The sequence below is a fragment of the Cetorhinus maximus genome, chromosome 17, assembly GCF_964194155.1.
Source record: "Cetorhinus maximus chromosome 17, sCetMax3.hap1.1, whole genome shotgun sequence".
Taxonomy (NCBI): Eukaryota; Metazoa; Chordata; class Chondrichthyes; order Lamniformes; family Cetorhinidae; genus Cetorhinus; species Cetorhinus maximus.
The window spans coordinates 12311813-12325802 of record NC_135895.1 but is presented as its reverse complement, the minus strand read 5'-3'; the positions used below and the strand labels follow the sequence as shown (position 1 = coordinate 12325802).

Below are 13990 nucleotides of genomic sequence, written 5' to 3'. Positions count from 1 at the left end.
TTTCTTGAGTGGTACTTAAATCCAAAACCTTCTCACTCTGTGGCGAGATTGCTCCCAATCGAGCCGCAGTGGACACTGGAGCTAGATATCATTTAGGCTGATTACCATGTGAGCTCCATAGCAGGACAAGTGCTCAAGAATGTTTTTTTCTGGATATTGCCAGTTGTTAGTTAAAGATGCTGTGAATTAATCTGCATGTTTTTTGAAGTATGGTCACACCTTATTAATCCCTTCAATAGGTAACTGATGAAAGATGTCAATAGATACTGTAACGATCTTGTACAGACCAATAACATTTAAAAGGAAATTCAAACTTCCTGTTAATAGCTGAGGAATTGAAGGAAATTTGTGTTAGCGAGAAGGTTGTATTGGAGAAATTGATGGGACTGAAGGTTGATAAGTCCCCAGGACCTGATATTCTACATCCTGGAGTGTTGCAAGAGGTAGCTATGGAGATAATGGATTCATTGGTGATCATCTTCCAAAATTCTATAGATCCTGGAATGGTTCCTGCAGAGCGAATGTCACCCCACTACTTAAGAAGGGAGGGAGAGAGAAAACAGGGAACTACAGACCTGTTAGCCTTACATCGGTAGTAGGGAAAATGCTAGAATCTATTATAAAGGACGTGATAAATGGATACTTGGATAATAATGATCTGATTGGGCATTGTCAACATTGATTTATGAAAGGGAAATCATACTTGACGAACCTGTTGGAGATTTTGAGGATGTTACTTCAGAATTGATAAAACCCCTCACAGGAGGTTGGCAAAATTAACAGATAGGAAATGACATAATGGCATGGATTATGGATTGGTTAACAGGCAGAAAACAGAGAGTAGGAATAAACAGGCCAATCTCTCGTTGGCAGGCTGTGACTAGTGGGATAGAGCAAAGATCAGTACTTGGGCCCCAGCTGTTCACAGTATGTATCAATGGTTTGGACGTGGGGATCAAATGTTATATTTCCAAGTTCATTGATGACACAAAGCTAGGTGGGAATGTATGTTGTGAGGAAGATGCAAAGTGGCTTCAAGAGGATCTGCACAGACTTAGTGAGTGGGCAAGAACATGGCAGATTGAATATAATGTGGAAAAATGTGAAGTGATCCACTTTGGTAGGAGGAACTGATGTGCAGAGTATTTCTTAAATGGTAAGAGATTAGAAAATGTTGATATACAAAGGGATCTGGGTGTTCTCATCAATAAGCCACTAAAGGCTAACGTGCAGGTGCAGCAAGCAATTAGGAAGGCTAATGGTATGTTAGCCTTTATTGCAAGAGGATTTGAATACAGGACTAGTGAAGCCGTGCTTCAATTGTATAGAACCTTGGTCAGACCGCACCTGGAGTACAGTTTTGGTCCCCTTACCTTAGGAAGGATATTATTGCCATAGAGGGAGTGCAACAAAGGTTCACCAGACTTGTTCCTGGGGGGATGGGACTGTCCTATGAAGAGAGATCGGGGAAACTGGGCTTGTATTCTCTAGAGTTTACTCAGAGGGTTGTGAATCTTTGGAATTCTCTACCCCTGAAAGCTGTGGAAGCTTAGTCAATGAGTATGTTTAAAGCAGAGATTGACAGGTTTCTAAATACCAATGACATAAAGGGATATGGGGATAGTGTGGGGGATAAAGGCATAGAAGTGGATGATCAGTCATGATCGTATTGAATGGCAGAACAGGCTCATTGGGCTGAATGGCCTAATCCTGCTCCTATGTTCCTCCCCATGGCAACATGAAACCTTGTATCTAATTAGGGAGTTGAGGTCAAGACTAGCTATCATCTTAGAAGTAAAGGGATAGGTTAAAGCATAACTGTTTACACCTCGGTACCTTCTACACTTTTCTGGGACTTTGGGAGACTACTCATTATAAATTCAGACAAATTCATTGTCTTTAAGCATAAATACTTTGCACCTTTTTCTCAGTAAAATCATCTAAGTCTCCCTTTGATCTCTAAAAATCAATCTACCCAGGCTTACTGTCGAGCAGATTGCAGAACAGGTCACATGATCCCCTTCATTTACCCAAAATTTAAAACTGCAGACCCAAAATATAATAATCTTATAAACTACATAATTGTACCAATAATTACTAAAGGCTAAATTATCCCCCCGTTGGGGGCGAAGTTGAAGGGCGGGCACGCACAGGCGCGCTTCCGATCAGCGCCCCCAATTGGGGGCGCAGCGCCATTTTACATGGGCGGGCCAATTAAGGCCTGCCCAGCGTGATGTCTGCACAGAAGTGCTATGCGCTCCCTGTGCGGGCGGGAAGGGATTCCCAAAATCGGGAAGTGCAGCCTCAGGGAGATCGGCTCTAAATGTTAAAAACCTAAAAATAGAAAAATAAAATTTCCTTAACATGTTCCCTCATGAGACAATGTCACATAATGTCCATAATTTTTACAAAAACTTTATTAAAATTTTAAAAAACCTACATGAAATTTCATCCCGCCCGTGGATGAGGTTTCCTGCTTTTTCTAATTTGCGCCGGGGCTCCTGGCCTGCCCACCGACCTTAAGGTTGGACGGGCAGGCCCTTTAATTGTTTAATTGACTCTATCAACGGCCTCAATTGGCCATTGACAGGTCGGCGGGCGCGCAGCTGATTTCGCTGTGCCCCCGCCTTCCTGAAAATTTAAATGGGGCGCGGTGACGTTGGGAGTTCCCGCCGACATCATCGCGCATCATTTTACGCATCGTGGAGCGGGCCCTGCCCCCGCTCGCCAATGCATAAAATCCTGCCCTAAGATTTTCACATGGCATTGAACAATGTGAGGCTTCTTGACAAAATTAAGGCTTGTTGACAATTGAGCAAACTAGTTTGAAAATTTGTTAAACTTTAAAAAAAGAAAGACTTGCATTTCTATAGCACCTTCCATGAGGTCAGGATGTCTCGAAGTGCTTAACAGCCAATGTAGAGCTTTGGAAATGTGGTCATTATTGTGATGTAGGAGACACGGCAAACAATGGCACACCTCCAGCTTCCACAAACAGCAATGTGATAACGGTCAGAAAATCTGTTTTTAGCGATGTTGGTTGAGGGATAAATACTGGCCAGGACTTCTTTGAATAATTCCATGAGTTCTTTTCGGTCATCTGAGAGATAGACAGTGCCTTTGGTTTAACGTCTCATTGGAAATTCAGCACATCGACAGTGCAGCACTCCCTCAGCACTGCACAGGAGTGTCGGTCTGGATTAAGTACTCAAGTCTGTGGAGTAGGGTTTGAACCCATGATCTAAACCTGTGACCTTCTAACAAAGGCAAGAGTGTTAACAACTGAGTCATAGCATACACCTGTTGAAAATGGAAGCAAATGACAATTATCTAAGACTCTTTCTGGAGTACGAACTTAGTGCAATTCTACGGGAGTGTGTTTTAAACACCCTGGGGCTATCATTGACCAGAAACTGAACTGGACTAGCCATACAAACACTGTGGCTACAAGATCAGGCCACAGGCTGGGAATCCTGCAGCAAGTAACTCACCTCCTGACTCTCCAAGGCCTGTCCACCATCTATAATGCACAAGTCAGGAGTGTGATGGAATACTCTCCACTTGCCTGGATGAGTGCAGCTCCAACAACACTCGAGAAGCTCGACACCATCCAGGACAAAGCAGCCTGCATGATTGACACCCTATCCATCACCTTCAACATTCACTCCCTTCACCACCGATGCACAATAGCAGCAGTGTGTACCATCTACAAGATGCACTGCAGCAACTCATCAAGGCTCCTTCAACAGTACCTTCCAAACCCAAGAATTCTATCACCTAGAAAGAAAAGGGCAGCAGATGCATGGAACACTACCACCTGCAAATTCCCCTCCAAACCACTCACCATCCGGACTATATCGCCGTTCCTTCTCTGTCGCTGGATCACAATCCTGGAACTCCCTCCCTAACAGCACTCTGGGTGTACCTACGCCACATAGACTGAAATGGTTCAAGGAGGCGGTTCACCACCACCTTGTCAAGGGCTGTTAGGGATGGGCAATAAATGCTGGCCAAGCCCACATCCTGTGAACAAATAAATAAAAAATGTCTCGTGTTTGCACTTTTCATAAATAATTGAACATGGAATTTCTAGTATTATAATATTTACTTATAACTTGAAGCTATGTGGAGAATAAATGGATTTTAATGTGGATAAGTGAAATGCAACGCGTATTTGGAACAGGAAAATGAAGCCAAGATACAATGTACAGGACCCATTAGCAAGAGTGGGAAAGAGCACTTAGGTACGATTACCGACTGTTGCTTGAATCTGTTACCAAAAAGGCTGATCTGGGCACATGTTTAAATGTCAAATTAAGTTATGTTATGAATTAAGGTTGTCTCACATATTGTATACAGTATCTCAACCTCACAAAGACATTGATCCATGGAGGCTTTCATAAAAGGGAAAAGAAAGAAAGACATTGCATTTCTAGAGCACTTCTCTTAATCTTGTCATTGGTCATGGCAAAGTGTTTTATAGCCAATTAAGTACTCTGAAGTGTTGTAACTGTGGTAATGAGGAAACACAGCAGCCAATTTGTGCACAGAAGCTCCTACAAACAGCGGTGAGATAAATGACAAGTTAATTTGTTTTTAGTTAGGTTAGTGTTAGAGCCAGAGTTGGTTTGTAAAGGACGTGTCATGTCAAACTAAGGTAGTTGCATTTTATTTTGAAGAGGTAACTAACATGGTAGATCTGGGAGTGTCTATGGATATTAATTACATGGACTTCTGGAAGGCCTTCAGTAAGGTCCCGCTCGAGTGATTGTTAAAAAAAATGAAACTGGTTGGAATTGGAGGCAACCTATTGACATGGATAAGGAATTGGTTAGGAGGTAGGAGAGAGAGTTGGGATAATGAGTAAGCACTCCACTTGGCAGGATGTGACAAGCGTAGTCCGCCAAGGGTCTATACAGGGCCTCAGCTTTTCACTGTACTTATGAATGCTTTAGGTTAAGAAATAGAGAGTCTTATATTCAAGTTTGCTGAACACGCTAAGCTAAGTGGCAGTGTAATTGGTGTAAAAGAGATCAGAAGGTTACAAAGGGACACTGATAGATTAAATGGTTGGGCAATTCTGTGGTAGATGGAGTTCAGTGTGGGGACCAAAGAAAGATTGGATGTTGTATTTTCTAAATAGTAAAATGTTAGGGACCATAGAGAAGTGGAGTGATTTAGAGCTCCCTGTATAGAAATCGCTAAAAGCTAGAGGACAGATACAAAAATTAAATAGGCTATTGGAGCATTAGCCTTTTTCTCAAGGGGGTTAGAAAACAAAGTGGCGGAAGTTATGCTCGACTTACATCATTAAGCTCTGGTTAGACTGTATCTGAAGTAATTGTGCTCAGTTCCAGGCACCGCACCTCAGAAAGATATATTGGGCTTGGGGTGGGTGCAGCATAGATTCACCAGAATGATACCAGGGCAAAAAGGGCTAAATAAGGAAGCCAGATTGCATAGCTTGTATTCCTTTGAATAAGGGTTAATCGAATTGAGTGTTCAAGATTATTAAAGGATTGACGGGGTAGATAGAGAGAAATTATTTCCTTGGTGGTGGGACAAAACCTTAAATTGGAAGTAGGCCATTCAGGGGTGATATCAGGAAGCATTTCTTCACACAAAGGGTAGTGCAAATTTGGGACTCTCCTATGATTGAAGGATAAATATTGAACAGGACCCTGGGGAGAACTCCAGTGTTCTTCTTTGGAATAGTGCTTTTGGATCTTTTATGTCCTCCTCAGAAGGCGGCGGGGGGTGCTTCAGTTTAACATCTCACCTCCCAGTGTGCAGGACCCCCGCAGTACCGCACTGAAGTTGCATAGAACCTTGATGAGGCCACAGCTGGAGTACTGTGTGCAGTTCTGGTCACCACATTTTAGGAAGGATGTGATTGCACTGGAGGGGGTGCAGAGGAGATTCACCAGGATGTTGCCTGGGATGAAACATTTAAGTTTGAAGAGAGGTTGGATAGACTTGGGTTATTTTCGTTGGAGCAGAGAAGACTGAGGGGCGACCTGATCAAGGTGTACAAGATTATGAGGGGCATGGACAGGGTGGATAGGGAGCATCTGTTCCCCTTAGTTGAAGGGTCAGTCACAAGGGGACATAAGTTCAAGGTGAGGGGCAGGAGGTTTAGGGGGGATGTGAGGAAAAACTTTTTTACCCAGAGGGTGGTGACGGTCTGGAATGCGCTGCCTGGGAGGGTGGTGGAGGCGGGTTGCCTCACATCCTTGAAAAAGTACCTGGATGAGTACTTGGCACATCATAACATTCAAGGCTATGGGCCAAGTGCTGGTAAATGGGATTAGGTAGGTAGGTCAGGTGTTTCTCACATGTCGGTGCAGACTCGATGGGCCGAAGGGCCTCTTCTGCACTGTGAGATTCTGTGAAGTGTCAACCTGGATTACGAGCTCAAGACAGTGGATTGGAGATTGAAGTTGCAACCTGCCATTAAATAACTTGATTTACAAGGCGCATTCTAGAAGGACAGTATTGTTCTGTGGGTAATAAATCCATCTCTTCTTGCCTCCAATAGGACATCATTAGTGCGGAATTCATACACAAGCTGGAGTCGCTGCTTCAGAGGGCTTATCGTCTGCAGGAGGAGTTTGAAGCCACTCTGGGTGCATCTGACCCAACTTCTCTTGCAAATGACATTGGTGAGTCTGTGCTTGTGTAGTTGACTTGTATAATCCACTGCTTGTCTGTGCAATTGAAAAAGTACGACAGCACTATTCTAATGCATTCCTGTCTGGCCTCCCATCTTCCTTTATTCTTTCATGGCATGTGGGTGTCGCTGATAAGGCCAGCATTTGTTGCCCACCCCAAATTGCTTTTGAACTGGCTTGCTCAGCCACTGCACAGGGCAGATAAGAGCCAACCACATTGCTGTGGGTCTGGAGTCATGTGTAGGCCAGACCAGGTAAGGACAGCAGATTCCCTTCCCTAACGGTCACTAATCAACCAGATGGGTTTTTACAACAATCAGTAATAGTTGTCATGGTCACTGTTACTGAGACTAGCTTTATATTCCAGATTTCATTAATTGAATTTAAATTCCACCAGCAGCCGTGGTGGGATTTGAACCCATTTCCCCAGATCATTAGTCTGGGCCTCTGGACTACTAGTCCAGCGATATTACCACTATGCTACCTAAATTGGTCCCGACGTGGCATAGGCTGATTTTAAAAAAATTTCGTTCTTGTTTTCAAATCCCTCCATGTCCTCACTGGCCTCACTATCTCTGTAACTTTCTCCAACCCTCCCATTGTCCAAGATTTCTGCATCCTTCCAATTCTGGCCTCTTGTGAATCCCTGATCCTTCCTTACAACATTAGCGGTCATGTCTTTGGTTGTCTAGGCCCTACACTCTGGGATTCTCTCCCTAAACTTCTGCGCCTCTCTACCTACCTCTCATGCTTGAAGTCACTACTTAAAACTGAACTCTTTGACCAACCTTTTGATCAACTGCCCTAATATCTCCTTATGTGGCTTGGTGTCGCATTTTGTCTGGTTTTGCTGCTGTGAAGTGCCTTAGTAATTTGTAAGTTGTAGCTGATATTACATGTGAACCTGACAGCAAGTTGTGAAAAATGTATCCAAAACTCAGGACCTTCCAAAAATGCAAAGTAAAATGGTCTATGCAATATCATCATCATTTACATGTTGCACTTTTATTTGATAACTGAATGCACCTACTCACTCCCTCGGGGGCCAGTGACTCCTCTAGGCCAATTCCCCGGCCTTTGGTGGATTGCTTTGCATTGTTCCTCCCGAAGGTGATAGTTCAGACTGGGGTTGCGGTCCCTCTCCTACCCATGCTTGTCACCAGTCTTCGGTGCCAGACTGAGGAAGTGCTGCCCTGTCAGAGATGCTGTCTTTCTGGTGAGACGTTATTACCGAGGAACCCTCTGCCCTCTCGGGTAAAAGTATCTCACGGCACTATTGCAAAGAAGACCAGGGATGTTCTCCTCGGTGCCCTGGCCAACATTTAAGCCCTCAACTAACACCAATGCAAACGGATAAAAGCACAATATTGCACAATTCCTGCATCTGCACTAATGGAAAATGTTGGAAACGCTGGCTAGATCAGGCAGCATATGTGGAGAAAGGAACAAAGCTAATGTTTTTGGTCCATTACATTTCATCAAAACAGGTGATACGTTCATTTATTCATCAATGTTTGTGGGATCCTGCTATGTGCAAATTGGCTGCATAAGAACAGAAGTTCCTCCGGCCATTCGTTTGGATCCCAGCTGGTTTTTACCTTGGCTCCATTCACCTCTCTTGGTTCCGCTTCCCTCGCATAACAGCCATTTCTCGATCCCAGTTTTCAGATTTTCAGTCGGCCCCCCAGCCTCGGTTGCTTTTCTCGGGAGCGAATTCCCGATTTTCAGCAATGGCCAAACGTCAAGTAGTTCACTGGCTGTGAAGCACCTTTGCTGCCGTTGAGGTGGTGAAAGGCACTGTAGTCTTTCTTTCCTTTGTCTCACTCTCTCTCTCTCTCTCTCTCTGTCTTTGTCAGTTTGTTGAAGAAAAGCACCTGCAGCTCACCAGAGGGCAGCAGTTATCCCAACTCATCAGACTGATGACGTTGCCTAATGGCTCAGTCTCCGGGGAATGGAGGAGGGCGGGGTCGGGGGGGGGAGGGGTAAAGGAGCCATATTTAGGTACTGGCTGCCTGCCTTGCATTTTTCCCTGTCACCTGCTGTTTAAGCTCTGTAGACGGGTTGTAGGCTGCAAACCCCACATGCCTCACTGTGCGAGACCGTGGAGACTGACTCAGATTTATTATTTATGGGCCTGTGATGAAAGCTCCAGCTGCTGCCTTGTCAGTCTTACTCTGCTCTTTCCAATTCCCAATGGAACTTATAATCCAGCGTTAACGGAAAGAAAGAAAAACTTGCATTTATGTAGCTCCCCCCGTGCCCTCGGGATGTCCTCAGGCGCTTTGCGGCCAATGGCAATCTTTTTTGAAGTGTAGTCACCGTGGTAATGCCGAAAATGCCGCAGCAAATTTGCGTGCAGTGAGGTTCCAGAAATGGTAACCTAATAACCACCAGTATTTAGGTTCCGAGAGGTAAATATTGACCAGGATGCTGGGGAGAGTTTCCCTGCACCTCTTTGTGATAGTGTCATTGGGTCTTTCATGACTGCGATTACAAGCCCGTGGTTGCAGCATTTAACAACCTAATCACGAAGGATATGGGTCTCCGGAAATGGAATTAAATGCAGAGCAACTTAAAACGACTAATGTGCAAACTGGGAAGCAGGCCAGTTTCATCCGGTACTATTCTCCTCGTTTAAAAAGAAAAGGATATTATATTTACGTTATGTCTTTCACAACCTTAAGAACATAAGAAATGGGAGCAGGAGTAGGCCATTCGGCCTCTTGAGCATGATCCACCATTCAATAAGATTATGGCTGGTCTGATTGTGACCTTAACTCCACTTTCCTGCCTGTCCCCGATAACCCTTGTGTAGTAACTGAAGGTATAGCCTCTCCTGCTGTCTATCAGGGGGCCACGTGATGTTCTTGGAGGCTCTGACCAAAGAGCCTAAGAGCGGGTAATCCAAGGGCTGGGAATTGCTGACGAGAGTCCCGATCAAACGTGCAGCATCTGAAAAGCTCTCTGTAATAAAGTTTGACTGTTTCTTGTTGAAACCCTGTCCAGTGCGCCACGTTATTACATTTGGCGATGAGGGTAAAGTAGCTCCGATGCTGCACCTCGCCTGGTTAACGTGAGTACATCGAATCTTAAGAAAAAGAAAAGACTACTCACCAGTCATGCCGCTCTTTGGCAGAATCGATCCTTACGATGGGGCCATGGCAGACTGGAGCCAATGTTTAGAGCCCCTTGGTTTTTATTTCGTAGTGAACTAAATTACCACATAGGAAAAACAGAAAGCAATCCTCTTGAGTGTATGTGGTAGCAAGACATACAATCTCACGTGTGGTCTGACGGCCCTGTGTGCATCCAATTCTAAGTCCTTTAATGAATTAGTGGACCTCGTGGAAATGCATTACCAGCCGAAGCCAACCATAATAATGCAAATTCCAGAGTTAGGGCCCCGGGAGAGTCCATCACAACCTATGTAGCAAAGCTAAAGCAGTTAACAGAACACTGCGACTTCGGAGACACACTCAATGATATGCTGCAGGACCGATTAGTTTGTGGAGTTCAAGATGACGCCACCCAGCGCCATTTACTCACAGAGATCGAGATCGACCTGAAGCGCACCCTGGAAATATCATTCACCTTGGAAAGTGCTGCGAGAGACTCGCAGGCTTTACAACACATACAACATGGCGCTGTTTCTCATGTGGGGCAGGTACTGACTGCCAGGCGTGGTGCAAAAACCAGACCCACAGCATCGAAGCGAGTGGCAATGTTCACTGTTAGAAACATGAAAAGGCCAAGTAGAAACACTTCAGCAGCGGCTCCTAGATTAATCTGTTATAGATGTGGGGGTGACAATAGACTGGGCACCTGCAGATTCAAGGAGGCAGAATGCCATTACTGCCATAAGAAAGGTCACGTAGTAAGGCAATGCAGGGCAAAGTCGAAACAGCCCATAGAGCAACAAACCAACATGATTGAATTAAAAAATACAGCAGAACCTGAAGCTGCCGACACTGACATCTATTCCCTGTATAACGTCACCACTGTAAAAACCAAACCCATCACTGTCACATTCCAAGTGAATGGGAAGCCACTAATATTGGAAGTAGACACGGGAGCCTCAACCCCGGTGGTGGAAGAGCACACATTTAAATACCTAAATGAAGGTACCCAATTCTGAATCTGGAGCAGACAATTGCTAAATTGAAGACGTACACTGGAGAATCTATTCGGGTAAAGGGCATCGCCACAGCACCAGTGTCTTATAGGCAACAGACAGCTCAGCTTCCAATAATAATAGTGACAGGAGAAGGACCCAGTCTTCTGCACCAAGACTGGTTACTGAAAATCAAGTCTAAAATATTTCACCTGAAAGCATGAGGAGTTCCTGAACTGCTAAGGAAATACGACAGTGTATTTCAGGACATATTAGGGAAGTTTGAAAGTTGGCAAGCAAAATTATACGTGGACCCTCAGGCAACACCACGGGCAGAATGTTCACCTCGGTGGGCGGACGCGCACCCACGACCCATTCAAGTGTGAAATGACGCACAATGACGTCAGACGAGCGTCCCGACATCAACGCGCAGTCGCGCGATAGTGCAGTTGGCGGGCATGCACAGAAATGGGCAGCATGCCCTCCGACAATTAGAAGGTCTATTAAGGCCATTAAAGTATTAAATTAACTTAAATTTTTTACATCCATGGGCGGGAGGAGGTTTCCAACATCAAATAAAAAAAAATAAAATTTTTAAAATTTCATTCATAACCTGTCCCGACGACAGAGTCACATGAGGGGACATGTTTTATAACATTTCTAAAATCTTTATTTCTACTTTTTAAAAAACTCTTCATTTCTCTGAGGCAGCTCTGTGTCCCGGGCAGATTTTCAAGCGCTCACTCACGTGCATGTGTGAAGTTCCCCGCTTGCCCCGCTCGCCCTCCTCCCCCGCCCACACAGACAGCGCTGATCACTGCCGCTCGCGTTTCACGCTGGGTGGGCCTTAACTGGTCCGCCAGTGTGAAATCGCGGTCCGGCCCCGATTGCGGATGGGCAGGGGTGGGGGGGTTAGCTTCCCAACCACCACCGCTCGCCCCTGCTGAGCCCACCCGACAAGGGCAAAATTCTGCCCCACGTTTCTTTAAGGCCAGGCCTGTGCCTTATGCGTTGAAGGAGAAGGTGGATGCAGATCTGTGCCAGTTAGAAAAGCTGGACATTATCCAACCAGTCCAATTCTCGGAATGGGCAGCACCCATAGCTCCAGTGGTTAAGCCTGACCAAACCGTACGCATTTGTGGGGACTATAAATTGACCGTAAACAAAATGGCCGAATTAATAAGTACCCCATTCCAAGGATAGACAACTTATATGCAAAGCTAGTTGGAGGCAAATCCTATACAAAATTGGATATGAACCATGCTTACCAACAATTAGAGCTGGATAGCACATCTAGAGGATATGAGATTATCAACACACACAAGGGTCTTTATCAGTACACTCACCTACCCTTTGGAGTATCGTCTGCATGTGCAATCTTTCAAAGGACAATGCAGAATCTTTTGCAAGGACTTCCCTGAGTGGTAGTATACCTAGATGATGCTCTAATCACAGGGTCAACTGAAACCGAACACTTGGCCAACCTGAAGGAGGTGCTGAGAAGATTCATGGAAGCTGGCGTATGATTAGAGAAAGAGAAATGTACATTCCAAGTGCCAGAAGTTACTTACCTGGGTCACAGGGTGGACGCCATGGGTTTGCATCTGGTAGAAGAGAAAGTTCGGACAATAAAGGATGCACCCTCACCGCCCAGTGTAACCGAACTCAAGTCTTTCTGGGTATGATCAATTACTATAGCCACTCCTTGCCAAACTTATCAACTCTGTGGGCACCGTTACACTTGTTGTTAAATAAAAAATCACCGTTGGTTGTGGAATTCACAACGGGAGGAAACCTTTGTGAAAGTAAAGAAACTGTTGCATTTGTCATGTTTATTGCTACACTATGACCCATCGTAAGAGTTGGTATTGATATGTGATGCTTTTCCTTATGGGGTAGGAGCTGTGTTATCACACAGAATGGAAAATGGATCAGAAAGGCCCATCGGCCATGTCTCGAGAACCCTCCACAGCCGAGAAGGGTTATTCCCAGCTAGAAAAGGAAGATTTATCGATGATATTCAGAGTGAAGAAATTCCACCAGCGCCTACATGGATGACATTTTACCATTGTGTCGGACCATAAACCATTAATGGGTTTACTCAGTGGGGATAAGGCAGTTCTGTCAATAGCATCAGCAAGAATACAATGTTGGGCTCTGATATTATCTGCGTATGAGTATACCTTTATGTACTGTCCTGGCTTACATATTGCAAATGCGGATGTTTCCTGTTACCAGATAGCATTGTACATGCCCCAGTGTCACAAGAAGTTGTGCTTGTGCTGAATTTCTTGGATTCTTCACCTGTGTGTGCGAAACAAATTAGAACTTGGATGAACAGAGATCCAATATTGTCGAAAATCAGAGACTGTTTTACAAGGGTGGTCAAATTTGCCCGTATCTGAAGATTTGAGACTGTTCCATGCCAGAAACACAGAGTTAAGCTGTCAGGGTGGAGTTTTGTTGTGGGGATCAAGAGTTGTCGTTCCATCACAAGGTAGAGAACCACTCTTGGCAGAGCTTCACAGTGCGTATCCAGGCATATCAAAGGTGAAAATGCTTGCACGAAGCTATGTCTGGTGGCCAGGCATTGACAGTGACATTGAAAGCATGGTCAAGCACTGTCTCCAGTGTCAGCAACAACAGAAGTTGCCTGTTTCAGCTCTATTGCATCCGTGGGAGTAGCTTGGTCAACCCTGGGTTAGACTATATGTTGATTATGTAGGTCCATTCTTAGGTACCATGTTTTTGTTGACCGTAGATGCACATTCTAAATGGATGGATGTATATGAAGTCAGATCACCGACGTCAAGCACAACTATTAAGAAGTTGCGTCACTATTTTAGTATACATGGCCTACCAGAAATCATCATTTCTGATAATGGTACAGTCTTTACCAGTACAGAGTTTGAGATTCATGAATCTGAATGGAATCAGACATATTAAAACAGCCCCAACCCATCCCTCATCGAATGGTTTAGCTGAGAGAGCTGTACAAACTTTCAAATCTGAAATGAAGAGGTTATCAGAAGGTTCTCTAGAAACTTGGCTTTCCCACTTCCTTCTCTGTTATCATACAAGGCCTCATTCGACTATGGGTTTAACACAGTCTGAATTATTGATAAAACACCGCTTACATACAAGGTTAAGTCTGGTGTTTTCAAACTCACAGGTTCACTGTAGGAGACACAGTGTTCGTGCGGAATTG

The 13990-nt window shown here is 44.7% G+C and overlaps 1 protein-coding gene across 4 annotated transcripts in view; it reads left to right on the top strand.

The window, feature by feature from the left end:
* Window positions 1-13990, top strand: part of miga1 (mitoguardin 1) — a 96171-nt gene that overhangs the window by 24246 nt on the left and 57935 nt on the right. For all 4 annotated transcript variants that reach the window (XM_078560710.1, XM_078560711.1, XM_078560712.1 and 1 more), the window contains exon 6: window positions 6539-6662. In XM_078560710.1, coding sequence (XP_078416836.1) covers window positions 6539-6662 — 124 coding nt within the window. The remainder of the gene's footprint in view (window positions 1-6538; window positions 6663-13990) is intronic.